Genomic DNA, 21,471 nt, shown 5'->3' on the forward strand with positions numbered 1-21,471 from the left:
GCCCCGCCCACACATACGTGATTGACAGCTTTCCTAGTATTACTGTGTGTACCCCAATGCTTTTAAAAAATTTTTTTTTTATTTCCAACAATATCCTTTCCTGAGGTAAAGGAAAGGGCTGCAGCATGGTTTACAATGTTGATGCTGATTTTTATGACACCACTGTACATCCTTCTTAAAGGGAATTTATCACCAGGTTTTTTTTTGCACCATTAAACCTCTTCAGGTAGAGTATGAAATATCCTTTCTAGCGCTCCCTCTTGTATGTGAAATCTAACCATAACCTATAAGACAAAACCTCCAGAGTCGTATTTTGCCTGAGATGAGTCAAGTTTAGAGGCTGCAGGGGGTAATGTCACTTTAGACTCCCCTCTTTTTAGTTCTGTAAAACCAAGGAAAATGCTTTAGGTGTCATATTTATAAATAAGAATTTCATCTCTGTTTATGGTTGTGTAAGCTACAGAACCAGAGAAATAGGCAGTTAAAGAGGACCTGTCACCTAAAATTTCGGAACAAACGCCGCAGTGTTAGAAGGATAGTGTTACCGGTAACGATATCTAACACTGCGGCGGGGTACAATGTAATCCTGTATTCATGAGGGGGCGGGGTTGAGGCGTGGTTAGGGGCGGTGACTGGGAAGAAGCAACACCTCGGACCGCCCCCTCATGAATACATCGGACAGCTTTGAAAGCGGTCTGATGATTACTTTGTACCCCACCACAGTGTTAGATAGTGTTACCGGAGGTTTCCTATCTGCGTTTGTTCAAGCACTAGAAGCAGCTCCTAGTGCCGAAATATTAGGTGACAGGTCCTCTTTAAAGAAATAGATGGGAACTAGATTTGTATCTGCAGCTCACATAGATCACAGAACCACAAGCAGCCTCAAAGATGGGATTGTTACCTTTAACATGACACCAGAACCCTGTTTCTGGGTACCGTAGAACCAAAGATAAAGGCGTCTAAAGAGACAGTGTCCCTACACCCATTAAAAGTGACTTATCTCGTGAAAAAATGACTCTTCTCAGCTCATATTCATATTGATGTGGAGGTGATTATTATTTTTTTTTTCCGAAATAGATACATTTGTGAGATTTCACATGACTGAAAATTCCAGGAAGGGCATTTCTTACTCTGCCTGAGGGGGTGGGTAATTCAATGCTGCAAAATTTGGTGACCGAGTACCTCTTAAAATATATGTATGGCTGTGTAGCGAGCTGATGTTTGTATCTCTGTGTTTCAGCATTACCTGACCTGCTTCAGTGGGACGGTGGCTGTGCCATTCCTGCTTGCAGAGGCCATGTGCGTTGGCTTTGACCAGTGGGCTACCAGTCAGCTAATTGGGACCATTTTCTTCTGTGTAGGAATCACTACTTTGCTTCAGACCACTTTCGGTTGCAGGTGAGTCTAACCCTAAAATTTTATTTGTTTTCTTTTTTTAAACCAAAACTTTAGCACACAGATCTTCACATACCTCAAAGATATGGCAGAAAGCAGTAAATTGTCTTGTTGTTCTTGTCAACCAATCATAGCGCAGCTATCAGCTCTTAAAACACAGTGGAGTTTCTTAAGACGAGTTCTGATTGGTTTCAACAAGCAACAACAACCATTTTACTCCCTGAGGCCAATTCAGAACATTTTGGCTTTGTACAAGAATTGGAAGGAAAGTCAGCTCACCTGGAGGAATTACGGCTTGTCGTAATCATACCAAATCCAGCTCCACAGCACGATCCAACACGATCCAAAATAATGACTTTTTTATCTTTTTAAAAGTTTTGGCTTTGTGAAACAAACATGATATGAAAGAAACTACATTCATTAACCCCTTAATGCTTGGCGGATCAACTTTTTACGGCGGGTAATTGAGATATGTCATGCAGCTCAGGGGTCCTTTTGAGGGACCCCATGGCTGCCTGTAGCATCTTTCTATTAGGCCATTCCAGAAGTGTAGCCTCATAGAGCAAGTGACTCAAGGGACAAAGTAATACAAATTTACAAAATGTGTGGGTTGTTCAATAAATGCAGGCATTTTTCAAATTTAATTTCCTTATTTTTCTAAATATACAACACAGAAAGGGTTAGAAAATGCTGGCTTGGTTCTATAAGCAGGCGGTAGGGTGGGCCGCCCTCCCAATCGGTTGGTTGCCTTCCCTTAGTCTGACCAGACTCGTAAACATAGAAAGGGCCTAGGTTTAATAAATTTATAATAACGTACTATAGATTTAGGGTCATTTGGGGTAATTCTCATCCGCAAAATAACACCTCAGTATTGTATCGACATACGTTTCTGGACGCATTGACTTCTATGGAAGGCCGTGGTCTGCAGGCTAGGGAAAAAATTGTGCATTTTTGGAAAATCGCAGGGAGATTTCAAAGTATAAGGGCTCTTTCCGTCTTGTATAATCTTTCTATATGCGCTATGGTAGCGTCCAGCCACGGTTAGCGCCCCCTTGTCCTTACACGTACAGATAAGTCATCTGCATTTTCGCTTTTCTCTCCAGGTTACCCTTGTTCCAGGCAAGTGCGTTTGCTTTCCTGGCTCCAGCCCGTGCCATCCTATCTCTTGAGAAGTGGAAATGTAATACTACAGGTAAATATGCGGCAGATTTGGGCCATCTGATATCACTCGCCCCTTGTCACACCCTGCTGCGGTCTTTTGTGTTTGCGGACGGCACCAGACCAGGAGGGCAGAGCAGTGGAAAGAACTGGCGTGAGACTCTCCCGGGATTACTTTCCTTGCTGGCAGCTTCTTAATCCATTTCTCCTCAGGGAGCAGGGGCACCTTTTGTAAGGGCAAGAATGTATATAATCTCTGACACTGAAGACTTTGGGTTTAAGCAGATGGAGGGGGAAGGAATTTAGCAAAACAAAATTGTATTGGAAACAGCAAAGTTAAGTAGACGAAACTCCATGAACGGGAGGTCACGTTCTCAGGAACTGAGCTGTTTACACAAGGACCCACAATGGCCGCTGGGGACTCGGGACCATAGAGCGTCTGGTGACTATATAGCTGTAGCTGTATGATGGAGGAAGGAATTTATACAAGTTTTATGTCGATGGGGAATAACAATACCATCTTCAATTTATGAAGTTTAATTTCAGCCAGAAAACTGCCAAAATTGGCTTAAAGGACATCTACCGCCAGGATGAAAGACTGTATGCAAATGAACCCGAGGGGCTCCATTAACATCTATAAGACTTGGAGCCTCTGAGGCTCGTTTGCATTCAGTCCTTTACTTTGGTGGTAGATGTCCTTTAACGGGGCTGCACCAAATTTTAATACTAAATAACAATCTGATCTGTTGGGGTCTGAAGGTGGTGACCCTACCAATCATGAGAAAGGGGGGGTCCTGTTGTCACTACTAAATGGAGTAGCTGGTTCAGCTTGTGTGCTTGCGGAGCACCGCACTTTAATGGGGAATATATGAGAGTGCCAGAAATACCCGAGAGCTATGGCTGCGCTTTCCACTGATCCTATGTATTGGCAGTACGCACGCTCAAACTGATGCTCAAACAGTAAGTGAGAACTGGATCCCCATTCTTATGGTCAGTGGGGGACCCAGTGGTCAGACTACCACAGATTGGATTGATTTGCCTCATCCTGTGGATAGGGAATAACAAGGAAAAATATAAACCCCTTTAAGCAAATTTTGAACATTTTGTGGCCGAAATAAAACTGAAAAAAGTGAGAAAAAAAAAACACCTAGAAATACTCACCTTAAGACTAGTGGAGGACAGCAACCAGATCTAGAAGAAGAGGAGCAGAGGTGAGTATTATTAGGTGTTTTTTTTTTTTTTTCTCAAAGGGGTAGATTTCCCTTAATAAATTGAAGATTGTATAGACCATAAACTTCTGTAACTGGCAGCTGGTCATAACTTTAGCATTGGTATTTTCCAGAAATCTCTGATGTATGCTTACAGAGGTATTCCCCAAACATTTGTAGAAGCGCTCACAACTCCATTATAGCCCTCTCATTAAAAAAAATTGGGTATAGTCCAATATTGATATATTGTAAAGTAGTAGATATTATTTTACTTTACACATATACTACAAAATGCATAAATAAAAACTTTTTACTATACTTTTTGAGGCTTGAATTGCCTTCTTTTTTAGAGTTCTGGAATTTTGAGTTTTTTTTATTATTTTTATTATAATGTTTATCTGCATGTAAAAATGCAGCAATAATCACTTAGGCTTAAACTTTTCATCCACTGACAGAAGGGGATAGGACCACCTAAATTTCCTATCCGGTTTGTGGACCTGGCTTTACTCTGTATTTGTAACCCACATTGAATTTGGGGACTTTGGAAATAGCGTCACATGATTTGGATGGGAGTTGAAAATACCTCTTTAAACAACTGAAACATGACTATGGATTTTCTAGTACTTTCCCATAAGCCGTTAATGGAGTCCATGATGGGTAATCTTTACCTTGGAGAGGTCACCGTTATCTCGTAACCTTCCATAACCTCTCTGGAACACCAGGGAGATAACTGGAAGAAGGTCAGAAATCAGATGTTACTATCAGACATGCCTGGTGCTATCATCAATGGAAATTTTCAGTGAGGACATAAGCAAATCTATGAGTTTCTGGATTTTGCATGTTCGTTGCTTTTGAGGATTTGGTGTTCACTGTATTTGAGATTCTTTAGTGTAGATCACCCCCTGCTGGTGCACAGGACACATGACAGCAAAATCATTCCTTTGTTCTTCGAAGCATTTTTGTTTCAATTTATTTCAATTTTTTTTTTTTTTTTTTTTTGCACAAAAAGATCCTTGCATTTCTGAAATATTTGATTGGTTTTATGACGAGTTTCTTACTGTTATTGATAATCATTAGTTATCAATCTGTTTTGTATCGGGAGATCTTCTTGTCAGGTGATAATAAAATATAGTGTCCTTGCTATGGTTGAAATTGAAATTCTAAAGTTAGGTTTTGGAATATTGCAATATTAGAGAGTAGCAGAATTTCTGTAGCAGTTGTGGTTATTGTTAGTATGTGATGGGGATCTTGTGTTTTATATCAGCTTTTTCATCAATGTAGACGGAAGATTAAGCCAAGTTCTTACTCTGCATCTGGAAATAACCTTATATATGGGTACATTAGAATTTCCCATCCCTTTATAACTAGTGCCCCAACTTCTTGGACCCCCTCAACTATCCTAAGAACGGTACTGTGGCTCCTTAGGACAATGCTGGATCCCGGCCCAAATATTGTCAGGATAATGATAATATATAATAATTCTTTATTTATATAGCGCCTACAGATTACGCAGCGCTGCACAAAGCATGACAAATTGTTCCGTGTCCCTGTGGGGCTCACAATCTAAACAACCTACCAGTATGTTTTTGGAGTGTGGGAGGAAACCGGAGGAAAGGATCAGGGTGCTCAAAAATTATTTTATAAGTTTTATGATATCTTGATTTGATTTGTTTGTTTTCTGTAGAGATATCCTTTGCTAATGGAACGGAGCACATATGGCAGCCGAGGATACGCGAGGTAATATTTTTTGAATTCATGGGATGAAATCCGTGACTGTTGCGATGCAAATGCCCTTTAAGCAGATACCCGGACAAGAGGGGCTCATTGAAAGAAAGCGCTGTATGTAGATATGATAGATTGGGGCCAATGATTCTAATAGAAATGGAGAGTTTTAAGGATGTTACAGAAATTGTCATAATTGTCTTACAGATATGTTTCTTTTTGTTTATATGTTCAATCAATTTTATTTATCATAACCGTAAGCAGCAATGACAATTATTTTGCATAGAAGTAGAAAGAAGATATAAACTAGACCAAAAGAATAAGAGCTTGTGGTTTCTTATTTGGTTGGTAGGAAAATGTTCGTGTCCAATATCAGTTCACGTGATCAGAGACACCTCATGAGTCCTGTGGGATGTCTGCTTGGGGCAGAGCATGGCGAGACGGGCCATGTACAGGGATGAACTGAGGATAGCTAGCAATAGAGGGCATTTGGGGAGGACGTTCCAAGTCGCTCTAGACTTGGGTTTGGGCCAAAATATCTCTGTATCCCTGGGATTCCCGGAATGTCAGCCAAGGTTGCCAAAGCTTTAGGAATTTTTTCGAGGAACCCGAGGTGTCTGCCACCATCTCCTCCATTCTAAAGAGGTGTTGTAGTTCTTGGGCCCAATCTGAGATGGAAGGAGACACAGGTGAACGCCACCTCCTAGAGATGACCGTTCGGGCTGCAATGAGCGAGAATCTCAACAAGTTATTTTTTTGTTTCTTTACTGACCCAGGTAAGATGGAAAGGAGGGCCACCTCCGGGGTCAAAGTGACTACGTTACCTGTGAGGTCACTTGTAGCTTTACGTACTTGTTCCCAAAAAGGAGAGATTCCACGGCATGACCACCATATATGTAGAAAGTCGCCCCTGTCCAGTCCACATCTCCAGCACGTGTCTGGGGTTGAGGGGTAAATAGAATGTAGGAAGGCAGGGACTCTGTACCACCTGGACAGGATCTTGTAATTTCTTTCTTGAGCGGAGCATGCTACTGACAGTTTGTGGGTATATAAAAAAGACTTTTCTCAACCTTCAGGGGAGATAGAGACTCCCAGATCTCTTTCCCAGTTTGTCACATAGGGTAGGGTTGAAGTGTCGGACTCTTTTATCAGGAGAGCGTATATTTGGGATATGCAATGTTCCGGAGGGGATGCTGAACGGAAGAGGTCCTCAAAGGGCGTGAGAGGGGCATTGAAAGCTGCTGCGTTACCTGGTTGTCTAAGGAAAGAGCCTAGTTGAGCACTCTCGAGCCATGGGATGTTCGCCGAAGCAGACAGGTCTGCTAGTTCATTATATGTCGGGATTGGGTCCTCACCCACTATATTGTACATACGTATGTCCTCATGTGCAGAGTGTCCTAGGAAGTTAAGTCTGTAGAGGGCCGGGGGGAAATCCGGGTTTCTGAAGAAGGGTGTGAGTGGGCTTAAAGCCCTGGATAATATCGAGCGTTGAGTGAGGGAACGCCAGAGTTTCAAGGTTTGGGCCAAGAACAAAGTCAGGGGTTCTATTTCAACATTCTGGGAGGAAACCCAGGGAAGCGGTTTGATAGGTATCGTTGAGCTGTATTGCTCCAGGTAGACCCACTGTTTGGAGGCTATGTGATAGTGCCAGTCTATCAAACGTGTTAGGATGGATGCCTGGTGGTATAGCTTAAAGTCTGGGAGCCCCATGCCACCAGCAGACTTGGGGCGTATCAAGTATCTCCAACCGATCCGAGGCCGGGAAGCGCCCCAAATGAAGCGCAGTAGCGCTGTTCTGATTGACTTGAAGAATGTGGCAGGGGGGACTAGAGGGACTCCTTGAAATAAGTAGAGAAAGCGGGGCAATATGTCCATCTTAATGGCGTTGATCCGGCCGAACCAGGAAAGGTTCTTCCTGTCATAAGCCGCTAGGTCTTTCATGGTACGCTCCAGCAGATGTAAATAATTGAGGCTATACAATTTGGTTAGGTCTGAGAGAACCCGGATCCCTAAATACTTGATGGAAGAAGGGCACCATCGGAAGGGAAAGTGTTCCTTAATGGATTGGACCTCGTCAGCAGGGAGAGAGACGTTCAGAGCCTCGGATTTGTTGTAATTAATTTTAAAGTTACTCAAGTGACTATAGGTCTCGAATTCCTTGAGGAGAGAGGGGAGGGAGATTCTGGGCTGGGAGATGTATAGCAGTAAATCATCTGCGAAGAGTGCTTTTTGTTTATAAATACCAATAAATGTGAATTTTTGTTTTCCTGGAACAATAAGACATCCACGAAAATAACACCTGGTGCCTTTTTCGAAGCAAAATTTTAATATAAAAAACTGTCATATGTTTGGGGAAACACGGTATCTCTAGTGGTGAAGTATCTTATGGGAATCCACCCAAACATGGGGAGAACCTCTAGACTCTATGAGAATGATTACCGTGGTGGGATTAGATCCCAGGGTCCCCATCTAGTTGTTTCCCACCTGGTTATTTCTACCTTTGACCTAGCTGTATGTTATGGTAAATGAAAACTGTATAAGATTGGTAAAATACCGTAGGTTTTCCTACTGCACTCAGTCACCCATAAGGTCGAACTTTATAGACTGGTTTGGATTTTATGATCCCAAATTTTGCTGGGTCCATCTGTAATTTGTTGCCAGTTAAACAAAGAGATCACTATTGCTTTCTCTTGTAGATACAAGGCGCTATCATCATGTCCTCACTCATAGAAGTGGTCATCGGCTTTCTTGGTCTTCCTGGAGCTTTGTTGAGATACATTGGACCTCTGACCATAACTCCTACTGTGTCTCTTATTGGACTATCAGGATTCCAGGCTGCCGGGGAGAGAGCGGGCAAACACTGGGGCATTGCTATGCTGTAAGTACATTGTATGTGTGTCCTCGGTATAGGGAGAGGACAATCATTTCGCTCCTCTCTGTGATCTGTATTCTCTTCTGACTGTATGCAGTATGGCTATATTCACACAACCGTATGGGGGATGTATATAGGCCGTTTATACATCCCCTATAGACGGCAATGGGTGCTCAGCGCCGTATGGGAAAGGCACGATGCCGCACATGTGTGGCACTGTGCTGTTCCATAGCCGGGAGAAAGATAGGACATGTCCTATCAGTACCTGGAATACGGCGCCATGCACCATCTATCACTGTGGAGAGGGGTGGTGGTGAGCAGCCCTTCTGTACGGCTGGCACACATCGTGTGAATATAGCCTAACATGTATATTGGCAAAACCTATTGATTATGGTGATGCTACAGCCATCTAACGTGTATTGCCAGCCATGGAGAGGGTGCAGTTGCTCCCTTTTTCTAATTGTTAACACGTGCACACTAGGCTAAGCAAAGCAGGGGTCTGGAGAGATTGTTCTCCGCTATGGTCGCGTGTTCTGATAAGTATACCCTCTGTAAGTCTGCATGTGTCCTGAGGGGGGAGCATTATCTGCTGTCAGTTATCTCCCTGAGAACAAGATGACCTGATAAACTGAAATCCAACTTGCGTGACCCTACATTCCCCCAATATCTGCCAACAGGGAGAGTCTGGAGCCTCTCCATAATCCCGTTTGCAATATTATCTTTATCTTGATTGATTTTGTTCTTTACATTTTTGCGAACTTCTTGTGCAAAACATCCACCGGGTCAGATGATGCAGAACACTTGGTGGTTATATAAGGTACTTGGAAGCAATAAATAGGACAAAAATAATATCCTTTCCCAGTAGGATAAGAATTACTGCATTAATCCCCAATGCGTACAGCACGGAATTAAATACACAATATAATCCTTTTCTTAAATGTCATTTTTTACAAGTTTGCCAGAAAAATGTTTTCTCAGTTCTTTTGAGTCTTGTGATGAAGCCGAGGCTTGTGCCAAGGAAAATTACTAATGTTAATATTGTCTCCAAATCTCGTCTTCTGTTTCTTTGTTGACTTGTAGGAAACATTACTCTGTAGAAGACATAATATGGAAGGTTGACCACTCCTAAAGCTTTGTGTCCATGTCCTAACATGACGTTTCTCTTCTCTTCTCCTTTCAGAACCATTTTCCTGGTCCTTCTTTTCTCTCAATACGCCCGAAATGTCAAGCTGCCTCTTCCCATCTACAAGTCCAAGAAGGGTTGGACGGCCTATAAGTTACAGCTCTTTAAGATGTTTCCTGTAAGTTGCAGAAATCCATGACCATATTGCAAGTCAACTCTATTATTACCCCCCCCTGTTAAAGTTGAGCCTGATCCCATAAACCAGAGGGGGCACAGACCATTCTAATAACAATTTAAAGGGGTTGCACTAACTTTGCAAGTTCTTTACTATTCCCACAGAATAGGGTATAAGCTGATCTGTGAGGGACTGACCCATCATAAGAACGGTACCCCCAGCAGTCCAGAGAAAGGGGGTCCTGTTCTCCCTAATAGGTGGAGCAGAAGGAAGAGCATGCAGGCTTGCCACTACATTGAGGGGATAAGAAGCTTATTGATTAGGGTCTGACTGCTGGGACTTCTACTGATCACAAGAACAGGACACCCAGGAAATCAGAGAATGGGGAAGGTGGGGTCTTGTACTCACTACTTGATGGAGTAGGGTTCTATTTAATAGTTTGGGAGTGACGGAAATTGCAGAGCACATAGCTCAGCTATTTCTGGCACTCAAATAGACAGTGAATGGGAGTACCAGAGATACCAGAGTGCTGTTTTCAGCAATTTTTGATGCTTGTACTGCAGCTCCAACCATTAGTGAGAACTAGACCTCTATTTTTCAGATAGCTGGGGGTTCTTTCTTGTGATCCCTGAGGATCCAAGCAGTTGGAGCCCTCACCAGCTTGTTGTCCTCTATCCCATATGGACAGGGGATAACTTACAAAGTTGGTACAACCCGTTAATCTTGTTTGAGAACCTGTCACCAGGAATGTCCTTTTAGCTGGTGATTTTTTTTTTTTTTATAATGCAGATTATAAAAAATGCCTTTGTCAGAAATCTGAATCATTTCAGTAGTTTATATCAGTTTCATTCACATTACCTGGCTCCCTGCCAGTGTGGTGAGTCTCCGGGTAGGGGACAGCTGCAGCCTGTGTGTGCCTGTGTCTCCGTCTCCTCTCATCCAGCTCCCTCCCCACTTCCTGTCATGTACATTGAGCAGGCAGGGGAGGAAGGGGGATGGTTTGGAGTGGTGGAAGAAAGTATGAGGAGACACAAGCTGCAACTGCCCCTTAGCTGGGGCTTACCACCTGCTGCAGGCAAGTAATGTGAATTAAGCTTACATCAAGTACTGAAATGATTCAGAATTCTGACCCAGGAATTATTTAAATCGGCATAGTATGGGCTATTGGAACCTGTCACCAGCTAAAAAGCACATTCCTGGAGAGAGTAAATCGGAAATCATTAACCCCTGTGATTTGCAATGAGATTTCTGATGCAGGCTGCTTGACATGTCCCCCCTACCCTGGTAAAGAGCTGATTACTAGGGAAGGCTACGCATATTAAATTCAGCTGCAAGGGTTGAACTAAATATTTGTTTCCCTCCTTCTAATACAGATAATCATGGCTATCCTTGTGTCCTGGCTGCTCTGCTTCATCTTCACTGTGACCGATGTTTTCCCACCAGATAGTAGCAAGTATGGGTTTTATGCCCGCACAGATGCCAGGCAAGGGGTGTTGGCTGTTGCCCCTTGGTTTAAAGTTCCCTACCCGTGTAAGTATGGTTCTATACAGTATCATGAACAGTTACATTTCTTTACATAGACTTCGCCTAATTTGCTCATCTATTTTTATAAGAACGTGGCTCTATATTGGACCTGTAAAATGACTCTTGGCACTGTATAGGCCCTCAAAGTTTGACTTGCGCCTTTTGACGTAGTTGTAAACGACCACTATTCTCTTTTCACATGTCATAAGTTTTATGATGATGATAAGCTGCCTGGGAACCTGTATAGGAAATGCTCTCTGCATGTAGTTACTACACCTGGCCCAGGTATCACCTGGCGCAGACTATACAAAGAGTTGTGGGGCTTTCCCCAAAATGGCATTGTGTAAAGAAGGAAACTTTGGAGGCTTATGCAGTGTCAGAGTTACCTGGGATTTCACTTATCTGACATCTTTTCCGAACTTTACTGATATTATTTTTTTATCAAATGAATAAAATTTATCTGCTCATACTGTGCAAATGGGAGGAAATCTGATGATAAAGCAGATGGTCAGAATTTTTAAGCCTAGTGATAAGTGAAATCATCCTGGCTGTCTACTGTATAAAGACAAATACAGAGCCTCACTTTAAGGTGGCATTCACACATGGCATAAGTGTGCTCCAAGCACAAGCCCCATGTAAAATCTGCATACTTTACTTGCACATCTTACATTGGGTAATGCCATGAGGGAATCCACTGCAAATTTTAATTTCTACTTATAAAATGCACATTTTAATGTTAAAGCCGCAGTGTTTGTATAAGGCTCTGTTCACATGTCATGTGTTGGATGTTCCAGGAAACCTCCATAGGGCAAGTGCCATATGCCCTTTTTACATACTTTTCCCTTTTTTTTAAATTTTTTTTTGTAAATAAAAGTAAGGATCCTCTCTAATCCACTACATGGGCAATACATCTCCAGAATTGCTTTTACAGTGGCATCTGTAAGGAACTATACTTCCAATAGAAGCCTTAGTGACGTGAATGTGAACAAAGCCTAATACATGTAATACAAAGTGAAAATATTTAATTTGTACAATATAAGAGTAGCCCCCTTAACCTGTACCCTAATAACCACTGACAACTGGCACGGGGTTAAAGGGCTTGACTTACAATATTAACTTATATTGTATCTACAGGAAAGGTGATAAATGTCTAATCACTGGGGGTGGGGTCCGCAAAGCGATCATAAAAATGGGGGGTCCATTGTGCCCCATTTGAATAGTGATGGTTGTGTTTGCGTGTTGCTTTTTTAAGTCACTAGGGGACTGATCAATGATGGTAAGTAAGGGGCACATCAATCCTTTAAAGATACTTAATATGTAGTGGTGCCATGCTGTCGTGCTATTACGGACTATAGTGCCCGACTGCTATCGCCAGTCCCCTAGGCTGTCAACTGAGGGGCAACAAGCATCATTGCACGCCATTACACTATAGGAAACACGACTTATAATCGATGGCATCCACCCAATGATCTGAAATGTATCGCCTATCTAGTCGATAAATGAAAATGTCTTATTTTAGGACAAGCCCTTTAAGCCTGTGCCCATCCACTAGACCGCACTCTTCTGTGTACACTGCTCTGCCAAATATTGTGTGTGTTCAGACCCCACCGACAACAAAACAGGGGCGGTAGTAGTAATAATGTTGCCGTGTTTGTTACTGCCCCCCACTGGCTGTTCTGGGATTGTACTGGAGAACGCTTAGGCTAAGCCCTGTAGAAATCACCTTGTACTTTTGCCGTTACAGCCTAAATATCAGCGCTTGTGGCTATCGCTCCATTAGAGCAGTGTACACAGGGGCTTGCATATCTTGTGTTTTCGAACGCTGGTTTCAGGACGCATCATGATATGACAACGATTCTTGTAGACCTCAAGGTAACCTTGTATATTCCCTTAATATGTTGTTTTGGTCACTACAAGTAGAAAAAAAAATGTGAAAAGAAAAAGTTGTTCTTGAAATGAAATTTGTTCAAAGTCTGTGTACAGAAGTGTTAACCCTCAAAAAGCATCTGGCCTGGAAATGACATAAAAGGTTTCTGAGTTTTTAACTTCGGTTGTTATAAATACCATTTGGCCTGTTTTTAGTGTATTCTTTTTTTAGGTGACTTGGGTGACAATAAACTTCTATGGGGCCATTGTACAAAAAATACCTGCCATTAAAATCCTTCTCTTGCTTCTCCCCTTGTCATGACAACTATTCTGTGGCTGGAGCCTTTTGCTTCTGTATAACTTATGGGGCTTCTTGGGCCCCTGCTGAATGAAACTGATGACTTCCTCAAAGGATAAATCATCAGTATGAAAAATGATAAAATAAGAATAGTGTTTCCAAAGCAAGTACAACATGGGAGCAAATGGCAAGTGGTTTCACTCCCGAAACCAAAAAGTACAATTTGTCAGTACTACCAGTTTGTGACGGATCCTACTTTGAATGCACCATGTCCCAACGCTGTTATTTTGTTGAGAGAGGAGAATTCCAATCCAAAAGAAATTCCGTGCACAATGGTGCGGCACCACCGCCGGGGCCAATTCACTCCTGTGTCTGGGCTCCTGCAATGGGTTCTAATAAGAATCGGGCAAAGACGTGTGGAAATCCTTTGGGTATATAGAGTAAAAAGAAGCTTTAATGTGTAAAAGCGACAAATGAAATCAACAAGTCCTTTGGCCACCAGAACACCTTGCCTGACAGGTTTCGCCTCTTCCGGCTTCACCTGGGAAACCATTTTTAATACTTGTTCACAACTCCTCTGCAGGTGTTGGCCCAGTTACACACGAATGTGTGCAGCCCGTGTATATGTGCTGTATGGTGGCACAATCCCATGGGGTGCACACAGAGCAGAGGACGGGGGTCCCTGCATTATATAGAAATATAATGCAAAGATGTTCCCTTTTTCGGACAAACAGTTGCGCCGGAACTGTAATTGTTAATACAGTTCCGGCTCAACTGTTCAGCCGGCAGAGGGAACGTCCCTGCATTATGTTTCTATATAATGCAGGGACCCCCGTCCTCTGCTCTGTGTGAAGCCAGTGGGTTCTTTCCACCATAAGGCACATATAAAAGGGGTGCACACGGTTGTGTGTAACTGGTCTTAATAGTATAAAAATATACCTGTTCCGACTTCGATGCAAATGCAACTTAAGAACCGCCTCTGGCCCAGTTGACACCTGCCTTCCGAAAACCTGTTGTCACCCCGCTTACCTGAAAACAGATAATATATGGGAACAGACAAACCGCAGGATGACTCAAAGGCTTCTATTGTATTCCAGTTTTTGGGGTGGATGCTCTTTTTGCAGGGTTACCATATGATGTAGTTGATTTAATGGACTAACATTGAAGTCACTTTTTATTTGCATGGTTTAGAATAAAAGGGAAAGAAACCTTTTGGAGCATAAAGTTACAATGAAATGACAAAGGACCTGGTTAGCATTTAACTTCATCGCTGATGAGCCTTAAAGGGGTTGTCCCCTGACTGTTCTCTGTAAGGACACATGGGGGTCACAGTGGAGGGTCACAAATAAAACTCCTCTGTTGTGTAATACCCTACCCCTGCTCTGGGGAACCATACCCTTCCATATATTACATAGGATGGGATATAGCACCAAATTTCGGGTATGGCCTGCTATGGAACGTAAAACCATCACCACTTTTTTCCTATATGAAATCAAGCTAATGCCACAAATACTTCACAAATTTTACGCATTGAAAATTGACAATCAGAATGTCAATTTTAGGGTGTTGATTTCCAGTGGATCTGCTCCTTTGTGTAATCCACATCTGAATCCAACCCATAATCCGCCGAAAATTTGTATGAATTACATGGAGATTCGTCACAGATTTGGGCACGGATCATACATGTGTATCAGGTACGCAGAGTCTGCACCCATGTACTTGTATCCTGCTACTTCTTAAAATCTACCATTTGCTTTTATGCATTAGGAACATTATGCGGTATGAAACCTACTTTGAGAATGCTGTAGCGCCACTGATGCAGAAACATATCTTGAACTATCCCTGAACTGAGTGGTTTTGCTGAAAAAAACTATTCTAAAATTATGATAATGAGGCTCTCTTGCTCCTGTGGCTGCTCCGGAGCTTTTCCTTACCGAATTATCCACTGCTCCAGAGAATGAAGTAATCACTGACAGGCAGACGTAATCAATCGCTGAACCATCCCCCCCGCTGCTGAGTCATCCAGCTCAGGTTGATTAGTCTTGTCTGGACAGCTCCTTTTGTATGTGAAAGTAATGTGTTTATGTTTGATCCTTTTATTGTTTTTTTTAATAATGTATATAACCTATACAAAAACAGAAACACCACCCCCAACATGTGGAGAAATAACATAGGAAGAAAAAAGAAATAATAGTTTTTTTGACAAATATTACAGAGCTACTGGAACAGAGAGGTTACATGAAACCCCTTCGGCTTTAAGAAAATTCTACATACATTTATTGTCTCAAGTCTGGTAGAGAAGTAACATGTATACAGGGTGTAAGAGTCATCATTACTATCCCTTTCTAACCTTGTCTTGGTGCAAGATCCCGATAGAGATCCAGGGATTTTAGCAGGTGTACATGGATCATAGATACCAAAAGAATTGGAGAGACATGCAAACAATGCTCATTTCCATCACCCTGTTAATAGTTTGGGATGATGTTGTCTGGCTGGGTGCTTTTATGGTCTCCGGGTGGGGGCACACAGGATTAACATGTATACAAACAACCAACCGACAGAATGAACCTAGAAAAAGGAAGACCGGAGGATTAGGGGGTTGAGAGGGAAAGGGAGTTATTCATATCATGTAATGGCTTTCTGGACCAGTAGGGAGAATTTCCTTGCAGTAGATGTATGGGGGGGGGGGGAGGGGGAGGCTCTAACTTGCTTTCAGGATGTTTTTAAATTGCTGGGACTCATGGAATGTTATGCACCCAGCTTTCCAAGGTCCTGAATTTTATAATAGTTTTTTGAGCAAAACCACTCGGATCAGGGATTAAACAAAAAATGTTTCTGCATCAGTGTCGCTACAGCATTCTCATGGTATGTTTGGTTCACAATGCATGAAAACAAATGGTAGAATTCCTTTAAAATCCTTTCTTTAACGCTGCGTTCTGTTATATGGGTCAACACCGTGCTAGGCTATTCACCATTTATAATCTGTTAAATGCTAACCTAAGTCCTGACTCATTTGTAGGTCAGAGAGAGAAAAATAATTACTATAAAATTGCAATATATTGCAGTGGTAACCACTATTGCTTCACAAACAAGGTCACTGGGATTGGAGCCAGCCCTGTGTTACACCTGGTAGTAATGTGATCACATGGAAACTGTTTTATGGCTTTATCTTGCTTAGACTGTAACCTTATCCTTATACTATTGTGTTGCTAACAGATCTTCCTTGTGTTCTCTTGTAGTTCAGTGGGGTCTCCCTACAGTGTCCGCTGCGGGGGTCATTGGGATGCTGAGTGCTGTAGTTGCCAGTATCATTGAGTCTATTGGCGATTACTATGCCTGTGCCCGGCTGTCTTGTGCTCCACCTCCTCCAATACATGCCATCAATAGGTTAATAATTTCTTTTACTTGTATGTGTGTGTTGTGTGCAATGTTTTGTTACTATGGACCTTATCCCTATTTTGCTGCTATGGCAATTTCCATTTTTCCAGGAACTTTTGGCTTGGAGATGAAGGACGTTCTACTATAGGACTATACTTATATTATATACAAGACCTCCTGTGTGTATATAACGGGCCTCAAACAATATTCTAAAGGGTCTCTTACGTCATTGGTTTTTGGACCAGCTTTACAATGGCCAGCCAAAACCATGGAAAATAGCAGAGTTTATTTTCCTGTCCCCCAACCAAGCCTTAAAGGGGATTTTACAGTATAAAATAATAGTGCCATCATACGCTGTAACACTTTACAAATCATGTGGTACATAGGCAGACAGAATAAGACATTAGAGAGTAATAAAATAGTCATATGAAACAATAGGAGTGAGGGAATTGGAGTCTGGGGGTCTGAAAGTTGGGATCCAGGAATAACAATAACAGGAGTCTGCAAGTGTTACAAATGAGTGAAGTGCGGATCAGGATTTAGGCCCCAAAGCCATCTGCAACCTATTCTGTAGGACAGTGACAGGATCACAAAGATGCCCTTCTATGTTCCAAGAAATTCAGTATTACACAAATATAGCTGTGCTTGGAAAGACATGGAGGGGGGGGGGGGGGAGAGTCACGGTGAACTAACCCCCTTCCGACCAATAGCCATAGGACAAGAACATATTCATAAGATATCTTCAGCAGCTGCCACCATGTCTGTAATAATGTACCAGGACTATGGAACCTAAGTTAAGCCAAAAGGAGACCTCCCAGCGTGACTCTTCTCTACCCCCATGACTCAATACAGGTCATCTGAATACAGCGTTCAAAGATCTATATTCTGGAAGATTCAGTATTTAGTAGAAATGGAAGGTTATCATTGTGCACCAGTCACGGTTGCTGGGGGTTTGTGGCCCTTAATCCTCCTGACAGGTTACCAAATTTTTGGCTCCAATCAAGTTTTTGGGGGACTGCAGGAGATTACTATCCCATAACGTTCCATAGAAGGTAATAGATTATGCAGAAGCACTTCCTTTATACGGAACAATCTTGGGAATTGGTACTTTCAGGCCTCACTCTCAGGCCCCATAAACCCCATTAAGGAGACATGTCCTTATAAAGATGTTTGGAATATCTATGGCCTCTGACCCACATCAGACCCACTCCTTTTCTACAGGTTGCGTTCACAAACGGCGTTCTACTATTCAGCCAAATGCATAGTAACATGAAAATTCAGGCATTTTCAGACGCGTGTTCTGACAAGTGCGTCTAAAACACATGCATCAGAACGCCAAGTGTGAACGCACCCTTGGGCCTCATTCACGTGACCATTGTGGGGACATGCGGCTGGATATACATCCCCATAGACAGCTATAGTGCACGGGCGCTTTAACGTGTGCAGTCGCCGCAGAGAAGACAGAGGCGCGGTTTCGCATGGAAAAGGCAGTGGGGAGCATCAATCATCCCCCCTCTTCCCTCTAGTGCTCTGCAGTATGCATGTAGCCGAAGGCAGTTTCCATACTTTTCTGGACTTGGTGAATGTAAGAGATGAGACGAATCGGTGTATATAAAGCGGAATATCTATGTATATGTATGTGCCGTCTTCTAATGAACCATTGTATACATGACAGGGGGATTTTCATAGAAGGTCTGTCTTGTGTGCTGGACGGAATGTTCGGTACTGGAAATGGATCCACATCTTCCAGTCCCAACATTGGTGTTCTGGGAATAACCAAGGTAATAAAATACATTATTATTATTATTTTTTTTTTTTTGAATCATTAAGTGGCCGTACAACTCTTGTCCATGTTGCCTGATGAAGCATGTGGACCCCATAAAGGGAGCTCTTTATTTACGCTCCCCGCTATTAGATAGATGTGCAGCCGAGGCTTCATTGTTCCTTACTGGTGGCCATAATATTGTTCTTCGTCCTCTGCCACACACTGCATGTGGTATATTAGCTTAACCCTCTATCTGGTCATGATGCTGACAAACCACTATGGGATTCAGAGATCTCATACTTACTTAATGCTGCTGAAGAATATTGCAGATCTTTCCATTGATATTGTTATAGTGCCACCTATTGGCCCTTTTTTACATGAATGTATCCTCACATGCCCTAATGACCTAATAGCTAGCGGGTGCACACGATAAACTAGCGACCTCCCTCCTAGAGCATGTGAGTATCAGACTCCTGTACTAGATGAGTGCTGGTTACATAACCCCCTCCTGACACCCTGGAGCACCGGCTGTGCTCTGCTTATTCACTACATGCCCTATTTTTGTAGGATCAGTCTAGTGACAGATGATCTCTGTAAGCAAGGAAGATTTTTTTTTTTTAAAGACAAATGGCAATATATTGTTTTCAGTGTGCAAAATCTGAAAAGCCAATGGCTTATACAGATGTGGGGCAAAGCGACTACCCCAGGGGGGGGAGAGATTGAGCTGCCAACAGTAAGGCTGCATGAACAACCACAACAATTGTGTTTTTGCAGCCATTTTTTATAGTTTAAAAGGTCCTTAAACATGAGAAAAAGTGGCACCAGTAAACGTGTCCTGCTGCGGTCCATTCACTTCTATGGGCTACTACAAGTCACTATCTCGTAGCATTATAGAAGTGAATGGAGCACGGCTACTTTGGAGTTACATTTGCAGAACTTTGCAGAACCCCAGGGATATAAAGCTTATTCTCTATCCCTTGTCACTGATCACTGAGGACCTGCTAAATTATTGCTGGGCAATGAATCTGCTCTTGTAGTGATACTATGATGTCCTTTTATGTTAGATTGCACAGTAGAGGAGGTTGTAGGGGGATGAAGATCATATCCTATGGATATATGTATAGAGGATCGCACTGACGCAGTCACGTTGTGTTTCTTTGCAGGTTGCCAGTCGCAGAGTTATTCAGTACGGTGCTGCTTTTATGTTGCTGCTGGGTATGATTGGGAAGTTCAGTGCCCTCTTTGCCTCTCTGCCTGACCCGGTCCTTGGTGCCCTGTTCTGCACCTTATTTGGTGAGTTAGCGATGGGTGATACACGACCCCAGTACAAGCCATCACTCCAGCACCCACTGACACTTGCTGTGTGTTCTCCCCCTCAGGTATGATCACTGCTGTGGGACTCTCCAACCTGCAGTTTGTGGATCTGAACTCGTCGAGAAATCTATTTGTTCTAGGTTTCTCTATATTCTTTGGGCTCATGCTCCCCAGTTACCTAAAGCAGAACCCCCTAGTGACAGGTAAGTGCAAACCTCACAGATGGATTCATCTTTTGTACTGAAGAAACAAATCCTGAACCCACTCCATACACATCAGATGTCAGCTGCATTATGTCGTTGACACCTGCGATCGGTGCACATCGATCGCTTGTGTTAACCCCTTAAATGCCTCCATCAAACATGATAGTGTCACTTATGTGAGGTTAGGACCCTGACACACAGGATCTCTAAAGGTGCTTGCCGTCAGCAGGCTCTTTTACAGATCCAGTTGATTTACAATATACTTCAATGATGTAGTATTGCAGTACATTGTATAAGTGATCAGACCCCTAGGTTTAAAATAACGAAGGAGAGGAGGGGGGGGGGGGGGGTCATAAAATACAGTGAAAAACATTTTTTTTTTTTTTTAAGTTTAAAATGATTAAAAGCCATAAAAGTTCAATGTTTCCCCTTTCCTTATAACACAAATCAACACTATATAACACTATCAACACATAAAATGCTTATTCATAGAAGTGAACTCCGTGATGGGAAATAGTGCCCAAATGTCCAAATCACCACTTAGTTGTCATTTTACGACACATAAATATTTGATTCAGGCTGCAATCAGATGAACGTATGCCGGTACGGCTGCGGATGAACGGGCCGGCATACATCCGCCGCAATGGAGAGGAGGAGGAGGGGTGACTCCTCCCCTCTCCATAGAGATCCACGGCGTAAAAGCCGCAACACGGGGAAAGATAGGATATGGCCTATCTTTTTCCTGTGTACGGAGCGGTATGTATAGCTTCGTGTGGCCATTGCTGTCTATGGGAGACTTGTGCATTGCCTCAAGCTTGCGGCCGTACACAACGCATCCCACAAAAAATTACACCTTACACAGGTCCGTACACTGAAGTATAAAAAAGTTATTGGCGTCAGAATGAGGCAGAATGAAGACATTTTTATATTTCATACAAAAAAAATCTATAAAAATCTATTAAAACCTTATAAAACCTATAAACATTTGGTATCTCTATGACGGTGGCAACCCAAAGGATAAAGTAGAGGAGTCACTTGAAGCGTACCGCAAAAGCCGTAACTATGAAGCACACAAGAAAATGGCGCAAATGCTAGGAAGCACAATATGTTACACAGAAAATAAGCCCTCATATAGCTCTTTACATTGGTGGGAAGGGGTTAAGGAAAGGGGAAATCATAATTTTCATAATTATTAATGTTGTTGAATTTTAGTGTTTTAAGGGTTTTATAATTCCGAATCTTTGGGGTATGGTTTATGGAATTAATTTTGTGGCAATTCATCTTCTTTCCAGGAATTGCAGAGATTGATCAAGTGTTAAATGTGCTGCTGACCACGGCCATGTTTGTGGGGGGCTGTGTGGCGTTCATCCTGGATAACACTATTCCCGGTGAGTAGCCTATCGGGAGGACCGGCGTATGGTGTATCCCTAACATTTTTCTCTCTGATTTGGTTTTGATATAATTTTACTA

At 42.5% G+C, this 21,471-nt stretch overlaps 1 protein-coding gene across 3 annotated transcripts in view; it reads left to right on the forward strand.

Moving 5' to 3' along the window:
• Positions 1-21,471, forward strand: part of SLC23A2 (solute carrier family 23 member 2) — an 86,797-nt gene that overhangs the window by 60,200 nt on the left and 5,126 nt on the right. For all 3 annotated transcript variants that reach the window (XM_072148896.1, XM_072148894.1, XM_072148895.1), the window contains exons 5-15: positions 1,241-1,398; positions 2,499-2,587; positions 5,446-5,498; positions 8,180-8,361; positions 9,536-9,656; positions 11,027-11,183; positions 16,581-16,728; positions 18,395-18,500; positions 19,648-19,777; positions 19,864-20,001; positions 21,294-21,389. In XM_072148896.1, the coding sequence (XP_072004997.1) occupies positions 1,241-1,398; positions 2,499-2,587; positions 5,446-5,498; positions 8,180-8,361; positions 9,536-9,656; positions 11,027-11,183; positions 16,581-16,728; positions 18,395-18,500; positions 19,648-19,777; positions 19,864-20,001; positions 21,294-21,389 (1,378 nt within the window). The remainder of the gene's footprint in view (positions 1-1,240; positions 1,399-2,498; positions 2,588-5,445; positions 5,499-8,179; positions 8,362-9,535; positions 9,657-11,026; positions 11,184-16,580; positions 16,729-18,394; positions 18,501-19,647; positions 19,778-19,863; positions 20,002-21,293; positions 21,390-21,471) is intronic.

The sequence above is a fragment of the Engystomops pustulosus genome, chromosome 4 (assembly GCF_040894005.1).
Source record: "Engystomops pustulosus chromosome 4, aEngPut4.maternal, whole genome shotgun sequence".
NCBI classification, from domain to species: domain Eukaryota; kingdom Metazoa; phylum Chordata; class Amphibia; order Anura; family Leptodactylidae; genus Engystomops; species Engystomops pustulosus.